The sequence below is a fragment of the Eleutherodactylus coqui genome, chromosome 2 (assembly GCF_035609145.1).
Source record: "Eleutherodactylus coqui strain aEleCoq1 chromosome 2, aEleCoq1.hap1, whole genome shotgun sequence".
Lineage (NCBI taxonomy): Eukaryota > Metazoa > Chordata > Amphibia > Anura > Eleutherodactylidae > Eleutherodactylus > Eleutherodactylus coqui.
Genome location: NC_089838.1, coordinates 228,543,517 through 228,563,603, shown reverse-complemented (window position 1 = coordinate 228,563,603; position 20,087 = coordinate 228,543,517). Strand labels below are relative to the sequence as shown.

The 20,087-nt window shown below is 41.1% G+C and overlaps 1 protein-coding gene across 1 annotated transcript in view; it reads right to left on the bottom strand.

Annotated features, from left to right (window-relative positions):
* Positions 1 to 11,020: 11,020 nt before the first annotated feature.
* WDR72 (WD repeat domain 72) overlaps positions 11,021 to 20,087 on the bottom strand; it is a 210,291-nt gene continuing 201,224 nt past the window's right edge. The window contains exon 20 of the mRNA XM_066592577.1: positions 11,021 to 11,591. Coding sequence (XP_066448674.1) covers positions 11,536 to 11,591 — 56 coding nt within the window. The 3' untranslated portion in view covers positions 11,021 to 11,535. The remainder of the gene's footprint in view (positions 11,592 to 20,087) is intronic.

The window sequence follows — 20,087 nt, the reverse complement described above, 5'->3', positions numbered from 1 at the left end:
CAGTTTCCAGTGACAAGGGGACTCCTCGCGGGGAATACATGCAGCATGGACCTATGCAGTGCACGCATGTCCTAGCTTTTGCAGGTGCGTGAATTTGCACGCCTGTAAAACATGGACATGTGAACACATCATAGAAAACCATAGGTTCTAATAGACATATGGTTTTGTGCACACATAGGTGCATGCAAAACAACGCTCGTCTGACCGAGGCCTGATGCAGTAAACCAGTTAGAATCCAAGTTTAAAATTTTAGCAATGGTATGAAAATGAGAAAAGAAATCGGACTGAATGATATTAGACCCTGTGGGGGAAATGTATTATAAAAGGCATTTTACATGCCAGTGTTAATCTGAAGTGCGCTGGAAAATGATGCACCAAATGTATTCATAGATACATGTCTCTAAATAAATGTGTCATGCCTTCGGCTTTCATGCACCAGAAAAAGAAATCTACTACAATATATGCCAAGTATGAGCTGGTGTAGATCTGCTGTGCTATAATTTATGCCAGAAGGCCCTGCCACATTCTGCTAAACTCCTCCCACTGTTTTGAAATGGCAGAAATGGCATTAAATTGAAAAAAAAAAAACACTCTTTTTTGTGCATAAATGGGGTGCCCCAAAATATGCAACTTTTCCCCATTTCAAAGGGCACAAACCCCTTCATAAAAAAACCCTGTGGCTTTACACTGAGCAGAGAAGGAAGTATGATATGGGAGGCATCACTTTTAACCAAGTTTACAGAGACTTTCATATAGATCTTCTGGTAGTTGTCCGTTTACTAACTGTTGATATGCAGTATATATGTTATAATACAAGAAGACTGCACAGTGAATATAAACCATTCCAGTGAATGTACATCTTTACTGAAGTAATCAGTGAATGTGGAAGGAATCATTTCAATACAATAAACCCACATTAATTGTATATCCTCCTAGTGTTTCTTAATCTTTACTAACTGTGTTCGGGCAATGTTAAAAAATTAAAATAGTTTAAAGGGGTTATCCTTACCATTATCGAACTTGCCACTTCCGGTTGCAGTCCAACAAGAGTTCACATGGTATTGTGACCTTCATTGTTGATGACATCATAGGACAGTGATGGGCTGTCGGCTCATTAAAATAATTAGGCTAGGCCCTCTTTCTATCCCTGCATCTGTACTGATAGAAAGAGGGCCTTGGCTAATTATTTTAATTAGCCAACAACCCATCGCTCTCCTATGATGTCACCAAAAATGGAGGCTGTGCTCGTATAACCTCTTATCAGAACGCAACCGAAAGCTGTGGGTCCGGCTCTGCGCGTTCTGAAAAATTAAAATCGCTAAATAACCTCTCCAAAGAAAAACTATTTAAAAAAGCTTTTAATTGACCTTATTTATTCCAGAATCGCAAAAAAATGAGTAATTTCAACAAGCATGAACTGGCATTCTTCTTGCATTTACACTTCATTGTCTCACATTTCAAAGTGCACGGATACTTAAAGGGGTTGTCCCACTTCTAGCGGTTTTAATGCAGGCAGCAGACAGCTCTGTATATTGTGCAGTGGTCTGGGTTTGGTACTGCAGGCCGAGTCCTATTCACTTTAATAGGACTCAGCCGGCAGTACCATTCTGGGTCACTCCACAATGGACGGAGCTGTCTGCTTCCCGCAGCAAAACGGCTAGAAGTTTAACAACCCCTTTGAAAAAGCTTTGTCCTGTACATTTAGATTAGACAGTTACAATCCTCCTTAAAGTAACAATTTGCTCTGAGGGAACTTCACATTCAGCAATCTCTTTTTCCGGCCAAGCCAATAATTAAGACCTTCTTTGATTAAATGAACTTTAAACCTTGAGCTCATTTGGAAGTATTATTTGCCTGCATCCGAACAATGAGCATGTTTTCTACATCTTGCTTTGCTCTCTCAAAACTTTCTGGACTCTGACAATGACGGGGCTTGCAATAAACCTTTGAAAGATTGAGCCAGAATTTTTTTTTTTAACTGACCACAATTTTGTTAATGAACTGTTTACCATTGTCAGACTGTAGCACTAACGGAGTGCCAAACAGAGTAAAGATCTCAATGATGTTGCTGCATATTCCATCTGCTGATTTGCATCACAAATTTGGTGAATAGTCTTGATAATGAAGTACAAATCTGTAGTCACCTTCTTTTTTGGTAGAGGACAAGGCTTTTTAAAGCATTTTTGCACTTTGCAAATGCAAAACTTTGAAGTGTAAATGCAAAAAGAATGAACTTCAGAATACCATAACTTTTTAATATACTGCAATCAATAAAAACGTTAAAGGGCTTTTTTTATTGTTTTGTTTCAAATTCAGTTTTCCCAACCCAAAGTTAGTAGAGGTTCGCTTTCACTAGTGAATGTAAGCAGAAAACACTGTAGTACACATCCACTGATTATTCTAGTGAAGGTGTGCCCTCACTAGTAACAGTCTTCATTCACTGGCTATATTACTCTGGGAATGCATACATTCTGCACAACGTGTAAAGTATTCGCATCTTTCATAGTTTCAAGTGCCTTTTCCTTGTAATTCACATCACAGACAAGTGAATAAAACATTCTGTACTGTTGAGGATTTTTTTTTGCTTGTCATGCTCAAAAGCTTTAGAAGATAGTCATTATAAAAATGCATCCAAACGGCTCTTTGCGGGCGGATGACACAAATGCTGTACAGCTTTCTCAGTACAAATTATACAGCAGTATTTATTGGGGTCACAAACTGTTTTACTCAATGCTTTTGAAAATGGCTGATGTTCAGAAAAGCCCACATGGGCCCAATTTTCTACCGAGCTTGTTGTATGGTGTACATAGCGAGAGCATTTTTCACTTGTATGCTACCTTTACGGCACTCTTGTTTAAATAATGTGCATGGATTCATGGAGGCTGGAGAAGCTAACTGCTTCAGGCAGAGATATGGACAAACAGAATAAGAGCTGCAGATAACTTTATAGCTTACATTTGGAAAAATATTGAAATGGTTAGCATTACTAAAAAAAATTGATGGCGCTTAAGCATAACACTTCTGTCTTGTTAAGCTGACTGTGCTCATGAATATAAGGTAAAGGGAAGTTTAGATGCAGTAGACTAGTTTTGCTATGGATTTCTGTAAGGCCACTTTTAGACTATTGTATTTTAACTCTGGATTTTGGTTCGTGTTTTGTGGACTGTAATACAAAGCTATGGTCGAATATCCATATTTTCTACAGCTGATTTCTTAAAAATGCAGCATGACCTATTTTTGTCCGTTTTTGCCTCTGTATTGCTATTCTTTTCCATTGGGATCAGTATTTGCCCATAAAGAATAAAACCAATTAAACTAATATGGGGGTAAATCCAGATCAAATATTGATGAAATACTATTGATATATAGTTGTAAATGTCACCTGTAAGACATCCATATTAAGGATCTGTGTTACGGACGTGTTATAACATGCTATTCTGAAACTGGCCTAAAACAAAAGTTAAAGGGATTGTCCCGCGCCGAAACGGGTTTTTTTTTTATTCAATAGGCCCCCCGTTCGGCGCGAGACAAACCCAATGCATGTGTTAAAAAAAACAAAAACGTTTAGTACTTACCCGAATCCCCGCGCTGCGGCGACTTCTTCCTTACCTTAGCAAGATGGCCGCCGGGATCTTCACCCACGATGCACCGCGGGTCTTCTCCCATGGTGCACCGTGGGCTCTGTGCGGTCCATTGCTGATTCCAGCCTCCTGATTGGCTGGAATCGGCACACGTGATGGGGCGGAGCTACGAGGACCAGCTCTCCGGCACGAGCGGCCCCATTCACCAGGGAGAAGACCAGACTGCGCAAGCGCGTCTAATCAGGCGATTAGACGCTGAAATTAGACGGCACCATGGAGACGAGGACGCTAGCAACGGAGCAGGTAAGTGAATAACTTCTGTATGGCTCATAATTAATGCACGATGTATATTACAAAGTGCATTAATATGGCCATACAGAAGTGCTGAACCCCACTTGCTTTCGCGGGACAACCCCTTTAAGGATCCTCTTTGAAGGGCATATATCTCATCTGTATGCTGTCCATGTATTTCATGGACAGCACACAGACCCATTATAGCCAATCAGTCTATTCATATGAACGCTTTTTCATACAGCCCAATGGTCTACTTGAAAAAAAAATTGCTGCATGTCCTATTCTGATCCATATTATGGAAAAGAGTAAGAAATGCAATGTTCATTGCCCCAGCCACTCAGAAAGTACATGAACATGCTTCTATGAGCTGTCCGATGTGAGTTTCACCCGTCTGAATGGGCCCTATGGTCTGCAGCAGAAATCTTCAGCAAATATGCAACATATACGCCATGCCCTAAAATGCATGTGGATGGGATGGGATTTAGTAAAACATCATTCACTGACATTGTACTGTGCTTTGGTACAGATTTTTTTTATTGTAATAATAGCTTTTTCTGCTCTGTCTTCCTAATCTGCTCCGCCATCCCGACCCTCGGCATTCTCATACAGGACTCTTTAATAAGTCAGTGGAAAGGCAGTAAATGCACGTTCACAACAGGGGAGCAGACTAGGGGAGGAGATGTCAGTTTACTCTGACTGACAGAATTTGCTAAGATTTCAGTCCTCCAGTCTGTAGTACCTTGAAAAATACAAGCATAGAAATCAAACAATCAGAAATTTTTTCAAGAAAACCAATTACAAAAAGTCTTCATTTCGAAAAACACATTGATTAAAAAAAAAAAAGAAAGAGTGCAACAATTGTAACAAATTTAGGTGGTTTAAGAAATTTACTGTATATGCTTGAGTATTAGCCGACCCGAGTATAAGCTGAGTCAATACGTTTTACCACAAAAAAAATGGTAAAACTTATTGACTCGTGTATAAGCCAATCTATACTCGAGTATATACTGGGTAAAAAAAAAAACCGCAATACTCACCTCTCAGCCGGCGTCTGTGTCTCTGGCATGATGCTGTCCCCAGCGCAATGCTCTCCCCGGCAGTGCAGCAAGCTGCTTCAGACTTCTCCCCGCTGTCATTTCCCTGGCTTGGTTTTGAATTCCCCCACTGTCAGCAATGTGTAACTAAGCGCTGTGATTGGATTGAGGCCCAGCCAATCACAGCTGGTGCTCGATAAACCAATCACAGCCATTCAGTGATGTCATTCACTGAATGGCTGTGAATGATCAAGCACCGGCTGTGATTGGCTGGTGTTCGATCCAATCACAGCACTTAGTTAAACAGGTGAGGGGATTCAAAACCGAGCCAGAGAGATAACAGCGGGGAGAAGTCTGAAGCATCTTGCCGCAATTCCAGGGACAGCATCGCGTTGGGGACACAGATGCCAGCTGAGAGGTGATTATTATGTTTTTTGTTTTTTTTTACCTCACTCGAGTACAAGCTAAGGAGGGCTTTTTCAGCACATTTTTTTGTGCTGAAAAACTCAGCTTATACTCTTGTATATATATATATATATATATATATATATATATATATATACAAATGATAAATGTGTAAAAAAAAAACCTTTTGTGAACAGGATTGTACAAAATTTCTTGACGGGTTTGAAAATCGTACAGCTTTTAGGATCTGCTTCTTTCTATTCAACATTTTACATGCAGTAACCTGGGTGGTTTGTGGCATTTGTCCCTTTGATTTAAAAATGGTAAATATTATCGGAGAAACACATTATTTTGTATGTTGTGTTATTTCTGGTCTAATAGAAAGACTTTAGAAATATTATAGTCTAAACTGTAGGGTAAATCAATGGAAGGCTGGATAAAGGGATGGACTGTTACCATTCTATGTGCATTATAATTTTCACAAAATGTATCAAAATTGCAATATCTTGCTGCTACAGTAATATGATAGTCTTATAACAAATAGGATATTTCAGCCTGATGTGCACAACTATGATACTTGTGGTCTTACTGTGATACAGGTATATTTCAATAGAAAACTGTATGTGTGCTTGTTAATGTCCATACTATGAAATGAAAGACACATTCACAGCTGTTGAGGTCATGGATTTAGTGTAATAAAGTTTTGTTATAAAATCCAATAAAAATATCAGCGTCCTCTAAATTTGATGGAACAATATCTAGATAAAATACCAACTCAATAGAGTGACTATTAGATTTCATATGCCATCCATAGATTTCTTACTAGTAGAAAAAAAAGGTGTTTGTGTATTTTTTCTTTAAGAAACCTAGTTTAAAAATTGCATTACAGAATAACATCTAAGAAAAGCAATAGCTTACATATATTCCATTGATTATTTATAGTGGTAATGAGGACAACAAACTACACCAATTTCAAGAATATCCTGAAGATGAAGAGGAGAATTTAGGAAGACTGATGTTTTTTTTAATATGGTATGGTAAGATATGGTATATTATTGAGAGATGTATGCCTCCCTAATAAATTTGGCACATCTTTGCCCAATCCAGGCATCAGAAATTTCTAGCTACTTTTCAAAAGTACTTTTCAATTTTAGATTCTCGAAAACTGGCATAAATGGTTTAGTAAATTCCTCACAAAGTGTAGGTTATCATTTGAACAATCATTTACTATTTGTCTACAATGCATTTGTAAAGTCTTCAGACCCTTTCACTTTTTTTACATTTTGCTATATAGGGGCCTTGTGCAAATAAAAAAAAAATCAAGTTTCTCTCTATCATTCTAGACTCAATACGCGATAATTACAAAGTGAAAACAGAATGTTAAAAAAATCTTTTGTGCATTTTTTTAAATGGAAAACTAAAATTTTTCATTAACATAAGTATTCAGACCCTTTGGTTTGACACTTGAAATTTAGCTCTGCAGGTCCCCATTTCTCTTGATCATTCCTGAGATAGTTCTACACCTTCATTGGGGTCCAGCTGTGGTAAATTCAGTTGATTGGACATTATTTTTAAAAGCACACCCCTGCAATTAGAGCCAAAACTAAGCCATTAAGAGGAAAGAACTGCCTGAAGAGCTCAAAGACAGGATTGTGTGGAGACACAGATCTGGAGACGCCTACAAATATAGTTCTGCTGCACTGGAAGTCCCCAAGAGCACATTGGCTTCCATACTTTCTAAATAGGAGAGGTTTGGTAGAGGTAAGAGAGGTGATCAAGAACCTAATCTCACTCTGGCTGAGCTCCAAAGATCCTGTATGCAGATGGGAGAAACTACCAGAAGGTCAACCATCACTGCAACAATCTGCGGCCAGAAAGAAGACTCTCCTCAGTAAGAGACACATGAAAGCCCTTCTGGAGTTTATCAAAAAGCACCTAAAGGACTCTCAGACTGTGAGAAACAAGATTCTCTGGGCTGATAAAAATAACATTGAACTTTTGGCCTCAATTCTAAGCATTATGTCTGGAGGAAACCAGGCACTGCCCAATAATAACCCTATAGTGAAGCATGGTGGTGGCAGCATCATGCCGTGGAGGTGTTTTTCAGCGGCCTGGACAGGGAGACTGATCAGGGTTGATGGAAAGCTGAATGGAGCAAAGTACAGAGATATTCTTAATGAAAATCAGATTTAGAGCTCAAGCGACCTCAGACTGGGCAGAAGGTTCACCTTCCAACAAGACAATGGCCCTAAGCACAAAGCCAAGACCAAACAGAAGTGGCTTAGTGACTACTCTAAGAATGTCCTTGAGTAGCCTAGCAAGAGCTCCTTATTGAACCCCATCAAACATCTGCGGAGAGATCTGAAAATTGCGTCCATGGACGATCTGCAATGAAAAGTGGAGAAAATCCTGACATCCAGGTGTACAAGCTTTGTGGCATCATACCCAAGAAGACTAGAGGCTGTAATCACTGCCAAAGGTACTTCAACTAAGTAGTAAATACAGGGTGTAAAGACTTATGTCAATGCAAAATGTTAGTTTCTCAATTTTAAAAAATGTTGAAAAATTTCTAATATTGTGCTTTTACTTTGCCATTATGGGGTACTGAGTGCAGAATGATGGGGAAAATTGACATTTTTTATTTTGCACAAGACCACGACATAATAAAATGTATAAAAAACACTGAAAAGGGCTGAAAACTTTCCAAATTCATTCTATCCATCCATCCCTTCATAAATGACAGCAATTTCATACCAGCATGTATCTTGAGTAGAGATGAGCGAACACCAAAATGCTCGGGTGCTCGTTACTCGGAACGAAATTCCCGCGATGCTCGAGGGTTCGTTTCGAGTAACGAACCCCATTGAAGTCAATGGGCGACCGAAGCATTTTTGTATTTCGCCGATGCTCGCTAAGGTTTTCATGTGTGAAAATCTGGGCAATTCTACAAAGTGATGGGAACGACACAGTGACGGATAGGGCAGGCGAGGGGCTACATGGTGGGCTGCATCTCAAGTTCACAGGTCCCACTATTAAGCCACAATAGCGGCAAGAGTGCCCCCCCCCCCCCCCCCCGCAATGTCAGCGTAAAGATTGTTCTCCTCTGCCATAGCTGTAACAGCTGTAGCAGAGAAGAACGATGTTTGCCCATTGAATTCAATGGAGCGGCAATACAGCCGCTCCATTGAAAGCAATGGGCTGCCGGCGTGCGCAGGGTGAATTGTCGGGAAGGGGTTAAATATATAACCCCTTCCCTGCAATTCATCCAGAAATGTGTAAAAATAAAAATATATACCGGCGTATAAGGCGACGGGGCGTATAAGACGACCCCCCAACTATCACCTTATACGACGGTAATACAGTGGAGCAAAGAATAAAAAGCATTACTCACTTCTTCAGACGATCTGCGGCGCTCCTGCAGGCTGTCACTCCCTCCTGGTGTTTGCAGGCTCTTGCTCCCTCCTGGTTCCCGGCAGACTATTGCTTTCTCTACGAAAGGCTTGAAATCCCCGCCTCCAGAACCACAGCCAATCACAGCCATTCAATGACATCATTGTCATTGGCTGTGATTGGCTGAAGGCACATGTGTTTCTGGAGGCAGGGATTTAAAGCCTTTCGTAGAGAAAGCAATAGTCTGCCGGGAACCAGGAGGGAGCAAGAGCCTGCAAACACCAGGAGGGAGTGACAGCCTGCAGGAGCGCCGCAGATCGTCTGAAGAAGTGAGTAATGCTTTTTATTCTTTGCTCCACTGTATTACCGGCGTATAAGGTGACAGTTGGGGGGTCGTCTTATACGCCCCGTCGCCTTATACGCCGGTATATATTTTTATTTTTACACATTTCTGGATGAATTGCCGGGAAGGGGTTATATATTTAACCCCTTCCCGACAATTCACCCCGCGCACGCCGGCAGCCCATTGCTTTCAATGGAGCGGCTGTATTGCCGCTCCATTGAATTCAATGGGCAAACATCGTTCTTCTCTGTCACAGCTGTTACAGCTGTGGCAGAAAAGAAGGATTTGTCTTCTATATGTTCTCAATGGGGTCGGCGCTGCTGCCGCCGGCCCCATTGAGCGCATATAGAGAAGATTTATGGCCTTTAGAAGGACCGTTGGGGTTCTTGAAGCCTATAATAACTCCTAACACTCTCCCTATAGCAGCTCCAACACGATAGCACTTTCCCTGAACTAATGTCAGAATGCATCCGTAGCGAGCCGCGGGAGGGGCAGATTTCAATACTCGGGTGACACCTAATCTCGCCAGCCACTCACTGCAGGGGGGTGGTATAGGGCTTGAACGTTGCAGGGGGAAGTTGTAATGCCTTCCCTGTCTTTCTATTGGCCAGAAAAGCGCGCTAACGTCTCAGAGAAGAAAGTGAAAGTAACCCGAACACCGCGTGGTACTCGTTAAGAGTAACGAGCATCCTGAACACCCTAATATTCGCCCGAGCATCAATCTCGGACGAGTACGTTCGCTCATCTCTAATCTTGAGTAAAGGTTTACTGTAAACGACAGCTCTCCATGAAGGAGGTTCTCATCAGCAAGTCCCACTGAGATTTGCTATGTGGCCTACCTAATGAAAGATTTCCATTCAACAAGATAGATGCTGCAATTAATGCTGCATGCATTGTATCTATGCCCTGATGTATAACTGGAATGTTTTTGATAGTAAAGAAAGAGAAAGGTATATCTTGGAGAGTTCCTATAGTAATAAGAAAAACTAAGTACACAGAATTGTACCAGCTGACGGAATGCTGTATGTTACTGGTTGAAGAGGGTCCCTGTTCTCGTTTTGAGCGTGTAGTGTTTCTTTGCTTATACCTTGGATTACTGAAATGGCCCCAGGTTACCCAGGCAGCCTTCTTGTACTCCAGGCATCTCTCCGGTCCAGTCCAGATAGTGGATAAAGGGTACTTCAATTTAACGCCTACGTTGATAAGGGGTTTAGGTGGGATTGCCCTGGGCAGGGTAAGCCCACCTTGCACCAGGTGAGTTAATATTCACTCATACCATTGTTTGAATAAGAAATTTAGCACGAGGCGCTTTTCTCATAATTCTTTTTTTTATCCTATAGTCACAAGAATAACTAAGTATACCCTATACTTTTACATATCAGGACATAATAAGAAAAATCTGTCCCTTAGAAGTTTCCAAAATTAAGTAAATACAACCCCAGATGCTAAACAAGAGATGACATATTAAACCATGTCATTATTTAACAAAAACTAGGCCAAAATGCAGAAGCAGTGTGTGAAAAATTAAGGACACCCCATGAATGAATATCTTGCAGAACTACCTTTAGCAGCAATAACTTAAAATAACTGTTTTTTACAAGACTTTATCAGTCTTTCGCATCCTTCTAGAGGAATTTTACCTGTAGCTCTTTGCAATGTTGCTTCAGTTCATTTGGGTGTGTGGACATTCATGTATGTACAGCTCTCTTAGGCCACTCTCACATCAGCGTATGTAAAAACGCAAGTTTTTTACAATTGCATATTTACTGCAGTTTTTATGCACCCCAATGATTTCTATAGGAGATTTATGCACAAATACATGCATAAAACACCTGCCAGAGGACCTTAAAGTGTATGTAACGTGCTGGTGTACTCATCATACTTCAAGTTTTGACTACAGATCACATATAATCAACCAAAACCTCACATACTAAAGTATGAACTCTAGACCAGATTTGGTTTAAAGAGCTTTTATTAAATAGAATGCTATACCGAATACATAAATATGAATAGTAATAAAGATCAAAAGATGTGGCAAGCCTTTTTTTATATTAAGATCAGATTCAGATGAACATATTTTGGCCACATTTTAGCATTAAAACCCATATCATAGCAAAGTTATCCATGGTGATGAAAGTTCTATAAAGTAGAACTGTGTAGCTGCGTAATAAAGATGCTAAAATGTGGCCATATTACAGCCATCTATAACCCGTCCTCGTATATAGTGCTTCCTTATGTAGAACTTTGTCGGCATGGTGTATTAGCATAGAAGTAATCATTGTGCTTAATTTTGCTTATTTGAAACCTCACTCATACATTGTAAATGTGTCGGCGCACACTGTATCATGCATCATTTTGTAATGTTTCACTGTATTTTAGTTTTAGCCCAACTTTAACATAAAAGATCCATGTTTGCACGATGGCTTTATATATTAATGTATCTTTAATCTGTCACTTAGGCTGCTATGTTAGTACTGTAGAGGTACTTTTAGCACACTTTGCAGTAACACACTTTGGACATCCAGGGATTCTGCTTACTGTCATCTGAAAAAGAAACCAAATAAAATAAATTAGAAATGTACAGAATTTCTACTAATTCAGTTAAATCCTGTATACCTGTGTCACCCGGAATACGCACGAAGGACGCTTTCACACAAGCATAATACAAGCACAATTTTGCGCTACAATCTCCAAATTGAAAAACGCCACACTATAGCACCCATAGAGGTGTATGCAGGGTAGGATTATCACTGGCTCCAGGCCCCATGACATCTGACATTCGGAGGGGCCAGCAGCTGCCCGCTCACTGACAGGCTGAGGGATGCCCCCCAGGACTGGTTCTCACTGGTTCAGTAAAACTGGTGAGAAGCAGTTACATCACTTTCTGTGTTGGTTAAAAAGAAAAAAAAACTACATACTGACCTGTTTCACCCCTTCTTCCCAATCAGCTCTGAACTGCTTTTTCCTACTTACGGGTATACATACGGACAAATGGCTGGCACTGGCCAATGCCTGGCCTCACATTTTGAGACCAGGGATTGGCCACAACGGTCACATGTTCGGCACATGCACACTACCTGGAAGTAAAAATGAGCAATATGGAGCAACTTGTGGGAAGATAAACAGGGGAGTATGTAGTTTTTTTTTTCACCAGCTCAGAAAGGGGCATAATGATTTCTGTAGGCAAAAAGGTGCACAATGCTTTATGGGGGCAGAAAGGGACACAATAACTTGGGAGGGCCCATATAATTATTTAAGGGGCATAACTATGTGGATAAAAAATGTCATAATTATTTATGTGGGCAGTTAAGGGGCATTATTACTTATGGGGACAGAAAACGCAGCATTACCTACGAAGGCAGAAGTGGCGGCATTATTAATTATGGGGCTAGAAAGGAGGCATTATCACTTATAGGGGCAGAGAAGGGGAATTACTATCTTTAGGGGCAGTAAAGGCGACATTATTACCTACTGAGGCAAAAAAGGATGTATTATCTGTGAAGGCAGAAAAGGCTGCAGTATTAATTATGGGACAGAAAAAGTCTCATAATTACTTCTAAGAGCAATAAAGAAGGCATTATTAATTATGGGGGAAGAAAAGGGCCATTATTACTTTATAGGACAGAAAAGGGACATTATTATTTATGGGGCAAGAAAAAAGGACTTATTACTAATGAAGCATAATATGGGGCACTTTGACTGTATGGAGGGCGCTAAAAGCAGCACTTACTCTGTGGGGCCTAATTACTATTGGAGCACTATGTAAAACATAGGGAGGGTGATATAAAAACAAAGATCCAAAAATATTTGTATGTCAAATTCTGCAGTTACAGGCTGTGGCTGGGAGAATTCAACATGGCAGTCTTGGCCCGGATAAAGAAGAAAAGAGAGAGAGAAAGACATCCATCAGAGATGACGCCACATGTGATAAGTGGGGGTAACTGCACTGTAATCAATATTACCATGTAGAGCTGGTATCTGACTGTTATTTAGAGCTATACCATTTCTATACAAACCTTTATCTGGCCCTTATTATATGGGGTCCCATAGTTCCTCTGTTTACCTCCAACTACAAACTATATATATATATATATATATATATATATATATATTCTATTTCAAAAAATTGTAGCATATTCTATTGGATACAGCAGCACACATTTATTCTCCCATAGAAGCTTTGCTCCATAATATAACAAGCCAGAGAGACTCTATTTGACTCTGTATAAGTTCTGTCCATGCCGCTCTGTCATTTGGATGGTGCTTGAGGATGACTGATACCTTGTGATGGCACTTCTTATTGTCTGCATTAGCTATGGTCAATAAAGTAACCACACTCAAGATAATATACAGTTTAACTACAGCTAATGCTTTAGTCATGGGCTAAATATACTGCAGTGATGGCCAAGACATTTAGATGTTGTTTATGCAGGAAGAACACAAAGAAAGTGAAGCACAACTTTGTATTTATATTCTGCTAGATTATTATTTACACTTTTGAAGTCCAGAGAACAAAAAGGCACACCAGAACCTGGCAACGTTTAGACTTGGACAAATATGGATTACCTAGTCAGAAAATGTTTAAAGTAATCGTCCGATAGTAAAAAACGTCTTAAAGAGTTCTTAAAAAAAATACGAAAGATTTATTAAGCTAAATGCACCAGAATTCTGGCTCATTTTGCACCAAAAAACTTTGTGACACCAGATTTATTGTGTGTTTTGGACACTTTTTGTGTCTCAAAAGGGGTAAGAGCCTTAAAATGCACAAAATTTTGATTCAAAATGTTGTTACATAGTGAGCCAACCAAGAGGTGACATAAGGAAAAGAAAAGTCCCTAACCAATCTGGTAAGAGGTGACAAATCCATCACACAGCCTGAGCCACTGTGATAAATTTGGCGCATCTCCTGGTCTAGTTTTAAGCTGTATACATTTAAGACAGTGATAATAAATCTGCACACTGAATTGAAAATAAAAACAGTCTGCTTATTCTCGTATACGCAGGTCTGTCAATATAACAAGATGACATCCTCTATATCTCAGCTTGGAACGTTTTTACTAGCTCACATTTACATAGGAGAAAGAGATCGCACTGCCATTCAGAGACTTTGTATTTACCTTCATTTGTATCAGCTCATCATAAAAATAATTGGACATGATGGATTTCTATATGTTGTCCTATTTGCCCCTTAGAACTTATATAAAGGAATTCTACATACACTTTATGTATTTCAAATATTCTCTTGTACTAAACCATTAATAGGAAACTTTCACAAGCCGTTTATAAAAGGCCTGAAGTATACATGAAGAAATGTTACATTATCATCAGTCCCAGACTTTCTAGACCAATGCCTTTTGCTTCAGTGCCTCCATGACTATACTTTTGCTACATCATACTCTGGAAGCACAATCTTGTTATAGGGACTCTGTGGATCAAAATCATCATTGATTCCAGAGGCCACATTTATAACTACAATCCTACAGCCCAAGGACAGGAGTGGTGGTGCTGTATGTTGAATGGAAAGTATATTCTTTTTCCCTACTCCCACACAAAACCACTGAAGCTACAGACACTTGTGTAGATAGTTATTTGGCTTTGCACAATATGCCTGCACAAGGCTATATTCACACAGTTGAGATTTCCATGCAAATTCTGTCCTTGTCTGAGATGGACAGAATTCTCATGGGAAAAGGACCCATTTATTTAAGTGGGGTCTTCCACACAAGCGATTTTTCCCTCAGAACAATGGTTGGAGTTTGAAAATTAGCTGCATGCCCTATTTTTGTGCGAGTCTCATGCAAGAATAGGAAAGGTGATGTGTGGTGTCCCGCACATCACATAGCACATGGACGAAGTGCCTGTATTCTGTGCAAGGTGGCTTGTGCCCGAGGGTCACTGGTGCAACTTGTCCTCACTGGTGTGAATACAGCCTAAAGGAGAAAACTTGGACTCAGGATTTCACTGCAGCAAGTTCGCCTGCGGCCGCTAATCGCGGTGTTAGCAAGCCATGTGAACGAGATTTGTCAAAAATCTCGTCCAGACAGGGCGGTGAATCCATCGTGGCAAAGCCAGAAGAAGACGGTGCTGCGGCACAGATTCTCAGAATGCAGCATGTCCATTCTTTTTTTTTCTGCTGCGTCCGTACTCTCCTCTATGGGAGAGCCGGCTAAAACAGCAAAGCTTGCGGTGAAGCCGCTCCAAAACCCACGGGTAAGTTCCACTGGTTTTGAAGTTGCGCTTTCCCAGCAGGAAATCTCAAGTTTTTTTTTTCTCGCTGCGGCAAAACCGCGAGATTTACGCCGAGAACACGACCCGTGTGGCCCCAGCCTAAGGCTGCCTTCACATGTGGTGGAAATGCTGTTGCGTTTCCACTGCCAGAATTGCATCATGAAAATTTCCAAAACAAATCTGCAGCGTTTTATACAAATACAAGGGCTAAAATCCGCAGCAGATCCGCTATGAAAACCATGGCCAAATCATTACCATTTAAGTGTGGATTTGGCCACTGCGGTTCTCTATTCCAGTTACTCCGTGGCATAGCAATAGGGATCACAGGGGTCACAATTGCACCAGGGCCCATAAGGTAGTGAGGCCTAAGGGCTCATGTCCACGGGCAAAAGAAGAATTAAAATCCGCAGCGGATTTTAACTCTTCTCCTGCACGCGGATCCGCATCCCATAGGGATGCATTGACCACCCGCGGGTAGATAAATACCCGCGGATGGTCAATAAAAGTGATTTAAAAAAGAATGGAGCATGAAAAAATCTGGACCATGCTCCATTTTCGTGCGGGTCTCCCGCGGGGACGGCTCCCGCGGGCTTCTATTGAAGCCTATGGAAACCGTCCGTATCCGCGGGAGACAAAAATCAGATTTTACTCACCCGCTCCGTTTCTTCTCTTCGCCGCGGCGCCATCTTCTCTCAGTCGCGGCCGGATCATTTTGCTTCGGGACGGCGCATGCACGGGGCACGTCACCGACGTCATCCTGCGCATCCGCCGGGCCGAAGAAAGCAGATCTGGCCGCGACGCAGAGCAGATGACGCGGCATCGAAGGAAGTATCCGGAGCGTGCGAGAGGTAAGTTTATTCTGATTTATTCTTATTTTCAGCGCTCATGTCCGCGGGGCAGGAGGGACCCGCTGCAGATTCTCCATGGAGAATCCGTAGCGGGCCTGATTTTCCCCGTAGACATGAGGCCTAAGGGCCCCCCTCAAGACTAGCATTGCAGATTTTTTCATCCTCTTTTGCAACTTATAAGTTGGATTGAATGCAATAAACAATGACATGTAAACTTTCCGTAGACTTCACTTCTTGTGCGGAAAACTCACATGAACTTTCAAAAGACAATCAACATACAGCCTTCTTCCTGTCACTGCAAAAGGCACTAGAGCTTTTGACTGTTGATAATCCCTCAGTGTGTATTGTGCCCCCCTCGCAGCCCTACCGGTACTATATGTGCTATGCCTGCTACAGGGCTTGGTGGTCATTGAATGTTTACATGGAATCATCATTAAACTCCTAATTCTCCTCACTGCTTCATTACAGTGTGAGCAGCACATGTCACCTATCCAGCAGTGCAATGGTTACAGCCTTCTTGTTATAAATGTCCTCTTAGGCTATATTCACACATGTTGAGTGAGATCTTGATTAGTGAAAATTTGACTGTTTCCTATGCAATTTTCATTGTATTTTGATGTGATTTTTCACGTGCTCTGCACTTTTTGGTTATTTTTTCATGTGGTCAACATTAACCTATGTTAGTAACACACATTGCACTTGAAAATCATATGACATACATTTTTTAATGTTCCCATTAAAAAAATTATGGTCGATTCTTAAAGAAGAATCACATGAAAATAGGACATGCAGCGTTCTTTCTAACTTGGACTATCAGTCTGCGAGAAAACGCACTTGCATAACATTCAAATAAATGTGTTCTTTTTGTGCGAGTCCTGTCCATCTCGGAATCAGACAGAAGCCGCACCAGGATAATTGCTCATGTGAATACACCCTTCAGATATGTGTATCTGATATATAGAATGTATGTGTGCGTATATTTTTGGGGGTTGACCACAGCTGGCTGCCATGCAGAGTAGCAGCGGCAGGAAGGGGGGCAAGCTAAACATTGGCACCTGGACCCATGATCTTTTAGCTACGCCCTTGGTGTAATTGCTACATGTCTTTCACTGCGGAGAGCCTGCAGCAATTACTCTACGTGTGAAGGCAGCCAAAGGCCTCATGTCCACTAGGAAATTCGGGCCCACGTGGAATTCTCCATGCAGAATCCCGCAGCGGGTCCCTCCTTTCCTGCTGACATGAGGCCTATAAATTAATAATACTCACCTGTCCGGACACTGCGGGTTCCCGTCCGTCACGGCCGGATCTTCTTTCCTTCTGCCCGGTGGATGTGCTTGGCACACCGGCAGCGTGCCGCACGCATGCACCATGCACTTTTTTTTTTTTGAATCCCTGCTTTCCCGCGGCAGAGCAGAAATTCAGCTGCGGGTGCACCGCGGATACAGACGGCTTCCATAGGCTTCAATGGAAGCCTGGGTGAGCCGTCCGTGTGGGAAACGTGCAGAAAATGGAGCATGCTGTGGGTGATTTCCCGCATGTGCGATCCGCACAGCAGGGAAAAAGGACATCCACAGGTATTTACTTACCTGCGGGTGTCCAATGCATCCTTATGGGCATGGATCACGCGTGCGGGACACCCACGCGGATTTGCTAAATCAATTTTCCTAGTGGACATGAGGCCGAAGGGTTTGTTCACACAGGGCATATATGCTGCATATTTACCATCACTGGTTTGAATATGGAAAATATGCAGCTTATTACAAGCAAAGTGAATGACATGTCAAGGAATCTACATAGCATAAATTGCTATATAAAATAACGGGGGCAGCGGAAATTGACCTGTGGTTCGGATTTTAAATAAGTAGCTTGTCAATGTATGCTGCAGATTTTCACAGCAGCTTTTAGGGCCCTTTTACATGGGCCGATAAATTGTTCAAATTCCTGCATCCAGCAGGAATCTGAAGGCTAGCGTAGGCTAGCGTTAAGTGTAAATGCATGCGCCCACTGAACGACGAATGAGAATTTCTTCGCTCCTCGTTCAGTTTCTGCATGCAGAAAACTGAATGACGGATTGGCCTGTGTAAACAGGCAGTCGTTCACTTCTGAACGACTGCCTGTTTGTCATGAGGGGAGGCAGCTGGGCAAGAAAGATCCCCGATCCACTCTGCCTCCATTCACTGAACAATGCTTGCTCCTGTATATAAGCACAGGAACGATATCGTTGGGACAACCTGTCGGCCATCTGCTTCTGAAAGATCATCCCAGTTTAAAGGGCCTCCTTCAAATGAGTGGGTGAAATCCACTGTGAATCCGTGCCAAACTCCATAGGTAATGCATACAGATTTTGCCAAAGATTCATTGTGGATATTTTACTGCAAACATTACATCCCTTGTGCATGTCCCCTCACTGTATGCACCTCCCTATACAGAGAAATAGCTTATTGAACAGTGCATAAACTCAAAAGAGCATATACATAATAGAGGTAAAGACCAGTGCCAGAAGAGGAGCTGCAAGAGTTGGCGAATCCTATTACAGTTATGTACAGTATGCACATGTGTGGAGGGCAAGAGGGAGAAGGAAATGTATAGTAAGCATTATATAGAAGAACACTAGGAAGTGTGTGGAAGAAGGATATTTTAAGAAATGTAGCTAATATGATAAACTTCATGGATAGTGGGGCATCTTCTGGGGCACTAAGAGGGGCTATCCTATCTCTGCTGTAGTTATTACATTATTTCACATCAACAATTCGATACATTAGTTCCGTTTGGTGTCATCTACAGGTACTTGTATTTTGTGTTTAGTATTTTTTATTAGCCTTTATTATGTTATTTTAACTATCCCTTTTCGAACCTCGCAGAATCCTTATTAGTGTTTACGAGGCCATGTATGGCCATCTGTAATACTATGTCAACATGGACAGAGACACATTTTTTGTACACGGTAGACATTGTTTTCATACCATCATTATTTTGTTACTTCAGTTTTAAGTGCTCAATTACGTGATCAAACCTGTTTCACCTACCCTCTTATTGGAAGTGTCTTAATTTCTTATCACAGAATTTCATCCACACAGGAGCAGATAAATAATTCATGTTGCCGGCTCTTTGTTGTGTGTCCCTGAACTGCACACGGAGCTTGGCGGCTGACAGCTGTGTCAGGACAAGCACCAAAGATCTGACATGACAAGTGACTAACAAGTTTCTTTCACTCTATAGTGAATGAAAACAATGGCACAAAGTATAAAAACCAAAAACCGACCAAAAATGTTATACTTTCCTTATCATCTTCTCAAAGTGTGTGTGTCTGTAGGAAGCTTATTTCCACCCCATAACCTCTGGTCATTTTCTGCACTGCCCACCTCTTTTATTCTCCTCACTAGTCTGGCCATTTACGCCTGTCCACGGATCAATATGAACAATTCTTGGAGAAATACGATGTCTCTATGGCAACCAAGCCACAAATTCTCAGTGGAAGGCAATGAGACCAGTTCTGAATTCTCCAGAGGTTTTCAGAGTTATAAGGAACAGTGTTTTAAAATTCAGGGATGGACACACAGGGAAAACGGAGCAATTCATTGTTTACTGCCAATATAATGATACCATATTTGAAGAATCCTAGTCTCAACCTGGATCTCTGTCATCAATTTTATTCAAAGCACAAGTCTGCCTCATATATCTCTTGTAAGTGAGAATGTGTTGTGTAGGACAGAATACAATAATACTATTACTATAATCATAAATAAGAAACAAAATATTTCTATGTTCTAGAGATTTTGGAGAATGTTTGCCCTTTACATGCACTTAATAAATTGCTATATAAGAAAATGACCTGTATAATTAATGGTTAATTTTAAGTACATGTAGGTGGTTGCCATTAATTTTGTAAAGTTAGGTAAGTCTTGACTATATACTGATAGTTGGCGATTACTGGGTTATATAGATATTACATTTTTATTACATA